The following is a 15,478-nucleotide window of genomic DNA, read 5'->3' as shown; positions in this document are numbered from 1 at the left end:
TGACACTAGTTGTGCTGGCCATATGACACCATCGTTAAGCGTGGGCCACAGTAACAGATGACCTTTGCATCACCTGTCTCAGATAAAAGGGTCTGAAAGGGGAGGTAACAATAATTGAATGTCGTGACCAACTTTAAAGATAATCATGTCGAATTTCTATTTTATTATAAGCACTGGTGTACATCATTTAAAAAATTTATAATGTCAAATCTTTACATTTTAGAGTTATTAATTACCATGGTCTGCTTATAGCTGAATAATCTCGATTTTCTAATGTTTCAAATTAAGTTAGTAAAAAGTTAATAATGTCGAATTTTTAAATTGTTTTCTTTTTACAGTTATTACATTTGGTACTATATCAAGCACATAACAATGTCGAATCTTTTGTTCTACAGCAATTAATTATCATAGTCAATTTTAAACTTAATAATAATGTCAATAATTTCTTTTTACAGTAAATAATTATCGTAGCCAACTTAAAACTAAATGACGTCGAATCGTAAACCTTATTTATGAATTTAGTCAATCTACGTCATACTGAGAATACTGTGCTATATCTGTATGACACTCCTACTTATGCTTATCTTTCAACATTTTGTAATACGTATCGTATGTCAACGTAATAATAATAACAATAATGATTATAGTAGCAGCAGTAGTAGAATCCCTAATTTTGGTACATTTAATTTGCACATTTTGTAAAAAATATATATTTAAAAAATGTGAGGCTTTGTGCGGAAGCACAGACTTCCCTAGACATAAAATCGGCCCTGCCTAGCTGTTATTTACAAAAGCGTAGGTATAAATTCTCTCTTCTGTTCGATACATTCTTAAACTACTGCACAGCTTTATAATTGGGGGTAGTGTTTGGTGTGAAAAAAAAATGGGGGGGGGGCGATGAAATAGTCTTAGAAATACATTGCAACGTTATTTGCTGTTAGGCGGCCGAGTTTGACATTTTTTTGGATGTAGCAGGGGCAGTGATGATGGATGGAGATTAGAATGGGGCGGGGGAGGGAGGGGGGCCATTTGCAAATATATTGATGTTAACGAGAAAAAAACAGCAGAGGGCATGACTGAAGATTTCTCTCTGGGGATTGCTCTGTGTGTGTGAGAGAGAGAGAGAGTGAGAGAGAGAAAAAAGAGAGTGTATCTGAATTTTGTTGAACAATGTGGGTGATATTGCATCAGTAGATGACAGAGCATTGATGTCTATGCATGAAGCATGTGGATCATACATTTAATTATGATTAAAAAAGAATTAGAATGACACAATGTTTCATGACACTTACCCATTACTTGCAATCTAATGTAACTTACTTACTTACAGCCCGCCAGCCCAATAGATAGATACATCTCCACAGTCTTAAGTCCTTCACCACCTACACTTAATCTCTCTAGCTGCCTGTCCAGGTCCTTCACCACTTACACTTATTCTCTCTAGCTGCCTGTCCAGGTCCTTCACCACCTACACTTAATCTCTCTAGCTGCCTGTCCAGGTCCTTCACCACCTACACTTAATCTCTCTAGCTGCCTGTCCAGGTCCTTCACCACCTACACTTAATCTCTCTAGCTGCTTGTCCAGGTCCTTCACCACCTACACTTAATCTCTCTAGCTGCCTGTCCAGGTCCTTCACCACCTACACTTAATCTCTCTAGCTGCCTGTCCAGGTCCTTCACCACCTACACTTAATCTCTCTAGCTGCCCGTCCAGGTCCTTCACCACCTACACTTAATCTCTCTAGCTGCCCGTCCAGGTCCTTCACCACCTACACTTAATCTCTCTAGCTGCCTGTCCAGGTCCTTCACCACCTACACTTAATCTCTCTAGCTGCCTGTCCAGGTCCTTCCCCACCTACACTTAATCTCTCTAGCTGCCTGTCCAGGTCCTTCACCACCTACACTTAATCTCTCTAGCTGCCTGTCCAGGTCCTTCACCACCTACACTTAATCTCTCTAGCTGCCTGTCCAGGTCCTTCACCACCTACACTTAATCTCTCTAGCTGCCTGTCCAGGTCCTTCACCACCTACACTTAATCTCTCTAGCTGCCTGTCCAGGTCCTTCACCACCTACACTTAATCTCTCTAGCTGCCTGTCCAGGTCCTTCACCACCTACACTTAATCTCTCTAGCTGCCTGTCCAGGTCCTTCACCACCTACACTTAATCTCTCTAGCTGCCTGTCCAGGTCCTTCACCACCTACACTTAATCTCTCTAGCTGCCTGTCCAGGTCCTTCACCACCTACACTTAATCTCTCTAGCTGCCCGTCCAGGTCCTTCACCACCTACACTTAATCTCTCTAGCTGCCTGTCCAGGTCCTTCACCACCTACACTTAATCTCTCTAGCTGCCTGTCCAGGTCCTTCACCACCTACACTTAATCTCTCTAGCTGCCTGTCCAGGTCCTTCACCACCTACACTTAATCTCTCTAGCTGCCCGTCCAGGTCCTTCACCACCTACACTTAATCTCTCTAGCTGCCTGTCCAGGTCCTTCACCACCTACACTTAATCTCTCTAGCTGCCTGTCCAGGTCCATGCTTTCCTTTTTGTTTCGTTTTGAATCCAACCCAAAGGTATCTGCCTCTAGTTCGACCATATGGTACTTTCTAGAAAACGTTTCGTCTCGTGGGCTGCACTTCAGTGTATGGCTTGTGACATTTGTAAGCGGTTTGCAAATTAACTTACTTCGAAGTGGCAGCTACAAAATTTTAATGTTCCTCTTCTGCTGTTACACACAACGCATTGAAATTATTGTCACGTGATTGTGAGACGATTTGAATGAGTCTTGTTTTCATATAAAAACTTCCATAAATCAATATCAATAAACTGTTTGTGCTCTATTCATCTATTGCTACATTGTGTTAAAGTTTTCAATTCTGAGACGTACTTCCCACGCCGTTGACAGAAAACAGTTGACAACACCAGCAGCTTTCATTAAAAGAATATGGCCAATTATTTTTTTGAAATGAAATATTCAGACAAACCGAAAGTTCGAAATATCTAAACTTTTAATCTTTGTAAACTGTAGATTCTTGCCCTTCACGATTGTGAAAAGAGTTACTGCGACAATATTTGTGTACTGTATACCTATAAAGTATACATTTCACTATTAATATTCTAAATCTACAAGATATATTATGAATTTTAACAGAATCATAAATCGCAATTCCCCTTTATTTCGACTATACTTACGAGCATTTATTAACAATGAAATGGGGAAAAAAAATCAATCGAATAAAGAAGGAGGAATCTTTAAAAACTTTACGCACATTTTCTTGACTATTGTCCGATTCAAAAACTTTCAAAAGACTTGACTGACTTCTCAAGAGATGTTCTCATCTACAGCACTCGGCATTGCGGTTGTTCGCAAATCATCCTAAAGCGATGTTTGCAACAAGAAAATAGACAAGGCAATTACACGAGACCTCTAACAATAGGTGTATACTTAGCATCAGAAGAGTCTGATTGGTCCAATTCAATCTGGTCTTCCTTCGTAGTCATTAGAGTAAACTTTCTGTTGAAAGAGAATTTTTTTATTAAGTTTGAAAATTTTTTTCCAAGCAAATTATCGATTCAAGAAATTATGCCACAACTATTATTTCCGGCTGGTTGTTATGGTAACCATTTGAAATGCAGCACTCAATTTTTAACTTTGGAATAAAAATATTTCAGATTGGAATACGACTGATGGCTTATTTTCATAGATTCAGGATTCATTGATTAAACGAGTCGTTACCTATTTCGAATCATTGCTTATGTTCAATCATTGATTTGTTGAGTTATTGGTTACTTTAAATCTATGGTTTGGTGAATTACTGGTGTGTTGAGTCAATGTAGTATCCTTTGTTCAAAGTTTTTCTTTTAAATCATTGACTTGTTGAATCATCGGATAAGTTGAATAATTGGTGTGTTGAATCCTTGATATTTTGATTCTTTGGTTTATGAGTCAATAGCTTGATGTATCAGTGCATTGGCTTCCTTTTTGTTTTTAGTGATTTGTGTGTTGAATTCGCACTGATTGGGATATTTTAGTTGCCAGTGTGTTTCCACTCTCTCTCTCTTTCTCTCTCTCTCACTCTCTCTCTCTCTTTTAATCTGTCTATATTTCGTATATTATTAGCTGTCACTCCCCATCAATGCATAATCGCTTTTAAATAAGAAAACATAATCAAAACATTTAGTAGTTTATCATGATCTACTTGACTTTACACCCATCTCTCATCTTTGAACTATATGTCAACATGTAGGTGTGCCCACCAGTGTAAGGGAAGATGTTGAATTGTATTACTTCATGTTTCAATATGGAATGACATATAATAAACATGACTTATAAAGACTTTCTTCTACCACACTCCGTTATTTCCCTTGTGAGACACTTTTTTTTCGACAGTGAAACCTTAGAGTCTCGATCAAAATAGTTGTGTTGTTTCACAAATTATCACATTTGGAAGGAGGAAAGATAACTCCTCACGGTTCGGCGCCTAAACTTCAAAAACAATTTGACAAGGGTTATGCTTCTTGACAAGTGCGTAGATAGCATTGTAAGGGTTGGAAAGGGGGGGGGGGGGTACTTCAAAAAGAACTACAAACACGTCTGACAAATGTCTTTAAAAGACGTTCATTGGAAGTGTGGACACATAGATCTAAGTTATTGATAGATTAGGCTACATTATTGTCTTTATGGCTCAACCAACCAGTGGGTATGATTGACAGAGAGAAAGAGAGAGAGAGAGAGAGTCAGCCAACCAGAAGTAAAAAAAACAAACAAACAATAGATTTGTTTCCTCTGTTATAAAGAAATCATTTGCATGGTACGCTTCTATTTCCGATCCGTTTGTTCTGAAGCTAATCTCAAGGAGTCTCAAGCTAGTCTTGCAATGAACTGTTTCTGATTCTTTACTTTAAAGTAGTTCTAAAATCTTATCTTCGTCTCTACTTATACTTTTTCTTTCACCTTAATTTATAAGTCTTTGTAGGTCTGTCTGTTAACCTCAAACTAGTCTCTCTTGTATCTACAATCTACATTTTGAAGTTTTTCTATTAAAGTTCACTTTTCCTCTTTATTTTACCTCTCTGTATTCCCTCATTTATCACATTTGGTATTCTCACTATAAAACGCGAGCCCGTCTCATCCAGTAGTCTTTCTGATAACCTTTTATTTAGACCCAATATTCAATCTTAATGTAATACTAAAGTCAGCTAATCAATCAGTCCTTCAGCAAGACTATAATTTTTGTCTAAATTGTTAATCTTTGAGTTAACCATGTTCAGTGGGAGAAAGTTGACGAGATGGCTTATTAAAAAAAAAAAACAGTATGCCCAGTAAGACTTGGCTCCGAGTCAGATGATTAAAAAGGAGTGCATTATTTCGGTGACTACGCTGTCCTAGCTGTGATATACATATTTTGTGGCAATCAGTGTAGATATAATCATAGTCTGCATGTGGTCGGGTTAGAGTCTCTTTATACGCCAGTCTTCTTTTTGGCCTTAAATGTGTATCCTGCGGCCTTTGTAAGAAATCTCCTGCTGGAAGCCATTTGATGCCGGGAAATTTCAGAGAAATGTAATGTTACAATTGTAAATTTAAATTCTTTGCAAGATACTTTTGAATTGAAAGAAGCGAAATGAAAAACTGTTTAATATAATAGAGGAAGTAGTTCGTCTCAAAAGACCATTGGGACATGTAGTAATTCTATAACTTTTTTTAAAAAAAGCTTATATCAACTTACTCTGTTTGCAAGTCTGTCTGTCTGGTAAAAAGTGTGTTTACGTTATTTCTCTAACACCCAATCTCGAATCAAGCTGAAACTTCGCACATTTATTCATTGACATAGACACGACACGCATCTTTTTTTTTAAAGTAACCAATTAGAAAATTAACTACTGGTAATTCATAGTTATGTTTAATAACAACAAGGGAAACTAATACTTTAGTATTCACAGATATGGCTAAATTTGTTTGGTTTAGTCCCCTTAAATAATTGTAATAGCTATTTTTCCCTCAACCATTCTCCGATCAAGTTGACACTTTAAACAATTATTTAGTTACCTAACAGAACTTAAATCAATAAAAGAAATCAATTTGTCAATTCAAGATTAATAAATTATATTGTTCGATGTCGAATAAGGGCAATAACTTATACATTATTGGTAGATATAGTTTTAAGGACGAGTTCTTCCCCTTAAGATACGTTTTTTTTTTTTTTTTGCCAGTTCATCTTGCCTTTGGATATTTTCTTTCAATAAGAAGTTTGAAAGTCTTGGTGTCATCTTAAACACATTTTAAGAATCATTGGCTAAACAAGGAAAACGTTAAGTGTATGTGTGTGTGTGTGTGTGTGTGATCATCTACGCATGCAGCCTTTATCTCGTCCTAGAACACAGATATTGAATTACAGATAGACTTACATCGATTAAGCATGCATCTTAATGAAGAACATAGAACGGTTGATTAATTTCGGTGTCGATCATGCTTCAATGAAGATATAACTCTATATTAATTAGATTCCTCAATGATCGAAAATAAAAATAATAACTCAGCTCTGACCAGATTTAATTAGGATTCCCCCCCCCCCCATGACTGAATATCAATGTTGGTGGATACTTTGAGCATTTTGTCACATTTCGTGTAAGGTGTACATCCAGCTACGGACTTCTGTGATACTCAGGAAAAGATTTGGATATTTATTGTTTTTATCTATAGATGCTGTTGATTTCTGTGTAAGTAAATTCATTTAAGAATCAACACCTGCTAGTTTTTTTTACGGCTGCATTCAAATGATTCTACCAAAACAAATGAATTCTTGCATTTAGTCATCGACCATTTACGAGTATTTCCCAACGCTTTAGTAAGAACACGAAGCCATTTCAGTCTCCCTCTCCTGTATCTAATTTAGAGCACATTAAATTTTATAACATCTAAACTAATTGATACAATTACACTTCTTATAAGCTTTGTTGTTTTCTTTTAAAGTATTTTCTAGTTTACACAACAGGTCTGTTCTAAGTAAGACAGAGGGACTGCCTGGTAATGAGGTATGCGCTTGGCATCGTCGTCGCGATGGTCCCAAGTTCTAACTCCCTTTCCGGCCCTCTTCGATCCACCGCCGTCCTGCTGAAAGTTTAGACGTTATAGGCTTTACGTTATGGAAGAACGTCCGATGTAAATGGAATAAAGGAAATACAAATAATGAAACATATTGATTTGAAATGTTGGTCATTTTTTTTTTGTTTTTTCAGGCACAACTAAATGTTGAAAGCAAGTAAAAAAAAAAAAAAAACACTTTATAATACAAAAATAAAAAATATATATTTTAGAATAGTAGCAAGGAGCTGTTCCGATTTAGTGGTAATTTTATTATTATATTTCTAAGGCACGTAAACATCTCCATTAAATTCAAACCCACAAAAAACATCTCTTCATGCAGTGACATCCAATGGCCACCACGTTCATCCATGTAAGGGAGATAATCCAGCGAGAGACAGAAAGTAGAGCTTTGACATGTTTACGCAGGTCAAAGGTCACGTGACAACCAATCAACAATCCTGTTACGAATGTTACTGACGTACTTTCCCTTGTGTCTGAGTCACTGATAGAATTTTCGGTCTCCAGGACTGGATATCGCAGGATAACTCCGGAAAGCCACGATAGCTTCGCGACCTTAAGCCTCTGTCACCAAGCAGATAAAAATTTTATTTTTGTGTATTGACACATTTCTTTTTGGGCTCCAACTTTTTTTTTTTATTTTACCAGCGTAATAGAGATTTATACGTTTAGTCGAGTGACTATCAAGTCCTTCTGGATCAGTCTTCTCTCTTTCCCATAAAATTTGTCTCGCTTCTTCTTTCTCTCATGTTCCTTTTATATTTCTCTCTCCTAAGTCAACCCCCTTCCTTTTCAACTACACTGTTATTCTCTGATGTTACTGTTGAAATCATTTTTTTTTTCTGTCTTTGTTAATTTCTTCGGGTGGATCTCAAAATGTTATTTACGGCAAGCGTAGGCAAGTCCCACTCTCTCTAACCCGTTTCTCTCTCTTCTATTAGTCTCTCTTTCTCTCTATCTTTTCCTACCTATCTCTTTCTCTCTACAATTCTTTCTCTTTCCTTTTCCCCTTCACTCTCTTTTGTATCTTCTTTTCTCTTTCTGAGTATCTTTCTATCTCTCTTTCCATATATCCCTTTCTTTATCTCTCTCTCTCTCTATCTCTCTCTCTCTCTCTATCGTCCTTTCTCTCTTTCTCCCTTTATCTGTGTATGTGTTTTTTGCAGGTCGTCATCAGTTGGTAGACATAGAACTTACACATTTGCTAAACTGAGCGAGATCAATGCTAGTCACTACACTCACTAGATCAGCTATTTCTCACGCAATAGTATCTCTTATATTGAGGCCACAGTGTAACAGTGACTGACTGACCGACCACTTTACATAGCACATACATAAACTAAATGTACTAAATACTTTGCAGACATCTCTTTTATTTCATCATGGAAATGTTTCTGATTTTTATAAATTATTCCGATGCTCAAACCTGTCTCTGTGTCATATCTTTCTCTCAGTCATAATCACCTCTCTTTCTCTCAAACATAATCACCTTTCTCTCAATCATAATCACCTTTCTTTCTCTTAATCATAATCACCTTTCTTTCTCTCAATCATAATCACCTCTCTTTCAATCATAATCACCTGTCTTTCTCTCAGTCATAATCACCTCTCTTTTTCTCAGTCATAATCACTTCTCTTTCTCTCAATTATAATCACCTCTCTTTCTCTCTCAAACACTGTTATAGTGTGTGTGTATGTGTTTATATGGTGACCCCCGGGGGGGGGGGGGGGAAATAGGTTATCAATTGGTCGATGACTTGTGGCACCATACTTCTGGTAGACAACTAAACCGTTTTAGGCGTGATATGTCTAAACTAATAAACCTTCACAAATCTTGAATATTTTCCTTTTGTGAACGAAACTGAATAGAACTTTTATTTGTAATCGATGCCAAATCAAGTGATAGTCAAATCAAATAAATGTACTTTAGTAATGCTTTTCTTTAACACAATCTGACTAACTGCAAGAACAAAACCTTTCAGTCTCCTATAGTCTGAAGTCAAGACCTAAGTGACGACAATGCAAATCCGTCCTGCTCTCTCACATACTCTTCTCTATCTCTCCCACACTTTCTCTCATTCCCACCCTTTTACAAACTCTTTCACTCCCCTTGCCTCCCACACACTTTCTCTATCATCTTTCTCTCACTCTTTCTCAATCATTTTTATCAGTTTCTATCACACACCCACTCTCTCTCTCTCTCCCACACATCACTCCTTCCCCTCTCGTTGTCCTCTTTCTTTCTTAGACACTGCAAAACGATTAACTAAGCCATTCTTTAGAATAGCTTGCTGCATTCACATCATTTGTGTCACTATCTTGACATCGGAAGAATCGGTCTTCTTATGTCACTCTCTTCCACTTCTAATCGGGTAATCGATTCCAAAGTTTTTGGGTTTTCCCGATACAGCCCGCCCCCTCCCTTCACTAACTGATATATCTTTTTAACCTGCTACGCTTCGGAAGTAGCAAATTAAATTTTTTTAAAAAGTAGTTTAGGGGGTGTGCTTGCTTCCTAAGTTATATAGAAAGGGAGTATTGTTTGTTAGTTGGAGAGAGAGAGAGAGACAGAGAGAGAGAGACAGAGAGAGAGAGACAGAGAGAGAGCATTAATTTAATGTAAGTCTTGTAGAATGACGTAAGATAAGCGGCACTGTCGTAAGCTGTGTTAAAGTATGGCAGACGACTCCAGGATGCCTGAGTGTAAAGACGTGTTTTTACTGTGAGTTAGATTTGTTTAAAATATCAGTTTATTTCATTTCATTCGAAGTTAAATTTGTCTATAATTTTTTTTTTAAATTTATATTTAGTCTAGTTCACAAAGAAGTGATTCAAATGATTTCAAGTTTTATCATTTAAAATATAATACGCCTACTGCGGTTTAAGTGTCTACCAGAAGTTTGGTGCTATAAATCAACGAGCGTCAACAACAACGAGCCAGTGCCTCTATTTGGAGCGATGGCGTAGAATTTGGTTTAAGTCCGTTATTGTTTTAAAGTGTCCAGCCAACACAAAACCGATTCGTTATTGTTGAAGCCTCGCTGTATCGAACTGACTTTGGAAGTACCCTGTATTGATTTTCTTGTCAAAAATGTCGACACCATTTCCTGTAGTAACAACGTGACCTCACCGTCACCTCACTCTTATCTTCTCAAATTTCCTTTTTCTTTTGTTCTAGTATCGGTACCCAACAATCACCATCTTGTAGCGTCCACAACAGTTGCGTTCACCAACTCCAAATATAGACCCTATATTGCATTGACCAAATGTAGACCCTATATTTCATAGACCAAATGTAGACCCTATCTTGCATTGACCAAATATCAACTCTTTATTGTATAGACCAAATATATGCCCTGTATTGTATAGATCAAATAAAGGCCCTATATTGTATAGGTCAAATTTGGACACTATATTTTATACCAAATATAGACCCTATATTGTGTAGACCAAAATATGGACACTCTATTAAATAGACTATAGATGAATGGATTATTTCAGAATATGGCAATTGGGATAACGTATCTTATTCACTAAATAACATTCAAACTTAATTATGTATATGAATCAGTAGCTTCTAATCTCCATTTTTAAAATGAACTTCGCTTCATCATACATTGCATCCTCCCTTAGTTATTGTTTGGACTGCAAATTTAGAGTAATACGTTTTTGAAATAACATTGTTTCTAGAGGTATGCGATGTTATCACAATTGCTTGAGGTTCTACTGGCTATGTGACTATGTTTAGTTTTTTAATTCGTGTTGTATATGATGAATTAATACTAAAATTATTAGTATTATAATTGGTTTGAACAAACAGAGAGAGAAAAGCGTAGAATACCACCATGTAAGGGAGACAACCACATTCTCAATCAGGGTGCTGGTTGACAAGTCTCGGAGATAATTATCTAAGTATGTACTCGACCTCCGTTATCAGTTGACGTAGTAACGTCGCCTGCGCCGACTCCCACCTCCACCCAGTGTCATCTAGCCTCTATCGGCATCTTCTCAATAACAATAGTTAGCGATCCCAACCCTCCACCCTTTGATCAGCCCGTAACACCCCCCTTCCTCTCTCACTCTCTTGTGTCTCTCCTACTCTCTCTTTCCTGCACTCTCTTCCTCTATCTAGCCTTACCTCTCCCTTCTCTCCTCAAGTCCGATTGTTTGTACTACGTTACACAAATTTTTTGTCTGTAGTGAACTCTCTGTATTTTTTATTTAAAGGGATACTCAGTGTAACCTATTTTCGAGCTTATGAGAAATATATATATATATATATATCAGTGCGTCCTGTGTGTAACCTATTTTCGAGCTTATGTGAAATATGTATATATCAGTGCGTCATGTGTGTAACCTATTTTCGAGCTTATGTGAAATATGTATATATCAGTGCGTCATGTGTGTAATTGAATTGAACGCATACACGGTTACAATCATTTCAAGGTTGCCTTACTTTCCATAGGATCACATAGTACTATGTGTAGGTGTGCCACCGTCTCCAGGATAACGAAATACCGTCATATCGTTTCCACGTGTTGCTTACGCACCGGATTTACGCTGTTGTGTTTTCTGCATGGATATCTTTATAGTTGATGCTTAACTTTCGAATGTAATCATTCACCTGCGTCGATCATTCAACACAAACCGACAGCCAAATGTAAAAAGGTGTACCCCAGGATAGATGGGGTACCGTTGCTCGAACTGCAGGGCGCCGCCCTCTGCGCCAGCGTTGGCTCTGGTGCTGGGGTGCCTGCTCGTCCACCTGCGGTCGTCGTGGGCGCTGCCTTCGGGCGTGACCCACGGGAAGCACCCGGTCAACGTACTGGTGTTGCTGCCCGGGGACACATCGTATCTGTTTTCGTACAAACGCCTGATGCCGGCCTTGGATATCGCCATCGAAACCATCAAAGTCAACGCTTCTATGTTGCCTCATCACCAGTTTAACGTTCAATACGAAGACAGCAAATGTGATGAAAGGGTAAGTGATATTACGTTTAATTATTGTATATATGTATTTATATGTAAATTTACTAAACTATACCAGTGTTTGACAAACTTTTTGTTTAACCGAACACTTCGCCTATTCTGAGTTGGCCAGACACTGCCTTTCGAATTTATTTTTTTGTAGAGAGATTAATTCACGTGGTGGCCTACTAGTTAATTATTCCAGTAGTTCGTAAAATAAAAAAAGTAAATAAAGTTTCCCTTTCAGACCTAATAATCTTTTTTTTTAAGTAACGTCTGCAATATATAAGATATAACAAACTAACTCAAATCTACGGAAAACAAAGAGACTCATAAAGATAATAATATAACAAATTTACAATGGCATCAACTCGAAACATTTTCATTAATATATATATATATATATATATATATATATATATATATATATATATATATATATATATATATATATATATATATATATATATATAGTTTTGTGTGTGCGTGCGTGCTTGCGGACAACTCAATAACTTCATTAGTCACCCAGACTAATTTTCATATTTCTTTAATTTCTGAAATTATTAAGTGCTAAATGACAATATCTGCTATACTGTTAATGTTATATCATTGTTACTTTAGTTATAGCTCTAAAAAGATTTCATCCACTACTAGGCAGGTAAATCAAACTTGTATTTGCCCTAACACTGGTCAGAAGCTATCCAGCAAAATACAGAGCATGAATATTAAATAGAGAGAAAATTCAAATTTTGTTTTGTCGAAATTTTGAAAAAATTCTAAACGTTCACATTTTTATTAGTACTCAGCATTTGGGTGGCGTGGTAGCTGACTGGTTAGGTGCTTGGGTCTGTGGTTTGAATCCTGATGAAGACTGGGATTTTTAATTTCGGGATCTTTAGGGCGCCTCTGAGTCTACCCAGCTCTAATGGGAGCCAGACATACGTTGGAGAAAAATAGTGACGGTTTTGGTTGGTCGTTGTGCTGACCCCTCGTTAACCACAGAAAATGTTGACCTTTACATCGTCGGCTCTATAGATCCTAGAGTCTAAAAGGGAAACTCTTTGATGTTTTCTTTACTCAGCATTTGCGATCTTTAATAGGGATAATATTCTTTAATGTTTTACGCAGTAGTTTATTTTCCTACTATCACACACATAATGTTTCATTGAGATGTTGCTTTTACTGTAAGAGGTTAGGGTATGAAGAGGTGAACAACATTGTGCATAAATGTCAATAGCAAAACTGTTTAAACGAGTAATTCATCTTTTTAAATAATACGGTTGTCAGGAATGAATGAGAGACCGGAAGTAGGTTGATTGCTAAAATTATGATGTGATGTTTTTGTAGAGGGGTTTTAAAAAATAAAAAAAGTGTCAAGGACAGTATACATTGTATGAATTATAACCGTTATAGGAAGACTCAGGCCAAGACCTCAAACGAATATCAATAGCATAATAATACTTTTAATGCAGTGATAATTTTATATTATTTGCAAGACACATTTTTTATTGATGTGAAAATGAAAAGATCACAGCAGAGGTACTTAATAGAAGAAATAAAATAATATTTTTAAATTTTCAAGACAATTTTTAAACTTCTATTTTAAAAAAAAACAACATGTATTCTAGGGTATTGTTTGTCTGTGTGTCTGTCCATGTGTTTGTTTATCTCTTTGTTTTTGTGTTCCGTTCTAAATCACTTCCCCCCCCCCCCTTTTTTTTATGTTTTGTGTTAATTGAATCAAACTCTCGCTTTGACTGTTTTTAACAGCGAGAAAAAAAAATTTCATAAATTGAATGGATCTCTAAACCTTTAGTGTTTTGTTTTTCTTGTTCTATAGTTCGTTGGTGTCAGCTGTTCAAATTACTGTTTGGATGTGTGTGTGTGTGTGTGTGTGTGTGTGTGTGTGTGCGTGCGCGCGCGCGCTTGTACTTGTGCATTATGTTCAGTCTTTTTTTTTTTTAGTCTTTTTTTTTTAGTCTTTTTTTTTTTTTTTAGTCTTTTTTTTCTTTTTTAGTCTTTTTTTTTCTTTTTTTTTTTTTTTTTTAAGGAATATCTGTACTTTTTATAAGCTAAGAGAAACTGTTATACTGGGAGGTTAGTGCACGTACAGCCAACTATTTAAAAATTTGAAACAAAAAAGAGAAAGAAAGAAAAAAATTAGAGAGAAATAAATAAAGAAAGAAAAAAATAAAAGAGAAGCAGAAAAGAAAGTAAGAGAGAAAGAATATTTGATAAAACTAAACAGTAAGAAATAATAATTAAAAAAAAAACCACCTATATAAGCATTGCCATTTAACTTTAAACAATAGGTTAAACATTCGAAGTTAAACATAATACATAATACATGGGTTCAAACCTATAACATTCACCGATTTATCCCAAATTCATGTCTAGATAAAGACAAACACATAACCCTTTACATTAAGTTCCAGTCTTCACTAGATCCTAATCCTAAACTTTTAACTGTGATCTATTTGTCTGCCACATACTCAACCCTTTTTTAAATCCTTTTTTATACCTCAACTTTCCAGCTTCCAGCATGCACAGTGACCTAGGGTCCAATCACTTTTTGCTCAAAATGTAAAGTCTTAAATACATTTGCAAACGGCCGCGCCTTGGCACTTGCCACTTCTTCAGCCTGAAAATGTTGAGAGCCATCGTCAGATAGATGTGGAATCTAAATTCATGTCTATCATCAATTCTTGACCGCGATAACACGTACCTATTGTCCATCATGTCAGGGCCACTTAGAAAACTTAATCCACCAGAGAGTTTTGTAAACTTTTAATGCATCTTATACTTACTATTCATAAATAAAAAGTTTTGAAATTTAGATATTACATACCCTACAAAATTGTTGTGTTGACTTAGTTTGTTTAATTGACATATTTTGTTTAATTGACATATTTGTTTAATTGACATATCTGTGTAGATACCCATGAACGCAGCCATTAACTATTACATTCAAAAGAAAGTGGACATATTTCTGGGCCCTGTCTGCGACTACTCGGTAGCCCCCATTATTAGACAAACAACGTTCTGGAATATTCCCATGATCAGCATCGGTGCCAACGCCAGAGATTTCATTACCAAGAGAAAGTCCATGTACCCCCTGCTTACTCGAGTGGGACCCATTCATCACTCCTCCATGGTGGATTTCTTCGTAAAGCAGATGGAGCTTAGAGATTGGACCAAAATCAAATTGGTGAGTCTTTCATTGAGTTGATTTTATATTAAGTTTATCCTGGGTATAACTGTTACTTTTTCTGTGTCTTTATAAGGTTTATATTTTATTAAACAAATAAATTATGAGCACGTAGCTTAGGCTCAAAGCTCCTGACGATTTTGAAGCTCTGGTTTCATTCAGGGCGAGTCTCTCTCCAAATGTCCACACGGCTTCA

The 15,478-nt window shown here is 36.5% G+C and overlaps 1 protein-coding gene across 9 annotated transcripts in view; it reads left to right on the top strand.

The window, feature by feature from the left end:
• LOC106071376 (atrial natriuretic peptide receptor 1-like) overlaps positions 1-15,478 on the top strand; it is a 595,276-nt gene that overhangs the window by 311,661 nt on the left and 268,137 nt on the right. Inside the window, exons 1-3 of one of the 9 annotated variants that reach the window (XM_056027442.1) lie at positions 6,316-6,721; positions 11,572-12,087; positions 15,010-15,282. The exons of 4 other annotated variants lie outside the window; for them this stretch is intronic. In XM_056027442.1, coding sequence (XP_055883417.1) covers positions 11,791-12,087; positions 15,010-15,282 — 570 coding nt within the window. In that variant the 5' untranslated portion in view covers positions 6,316-6,721; positions 11,572-11,790. Of the gene's footprint in view, positions 1-6,315; positions 6,722-11,499; positions 12,088-15,009; positions 15,283-15,478 lie in introns of those variants that run through there. 4 more of the 9 variants (XM_056027440.1, XM_056027441.1, XM_056027439.1 and 1 more) reach the window with 4 other exon arrangements.

Source organism: Biomphalaria glabrata, chromosome 4, assembly GCF_947242115.1.
Source record: "Biomphalaria glabrata chromosome 4, xgBioGlab47.1, whole genome shotgun sequence".
Lineage (NCBI taxonomy): Eukaryota > Metazoa > Mollusca > Gastropoda > Planorbidae > Biomphalaria > Biomphalaria glabrata.
The sequence above is the reverse complement of the archived record's forward strand: the minus strand, read 5'-3'. Positions and strand labels throughout refer to the sequence as shown.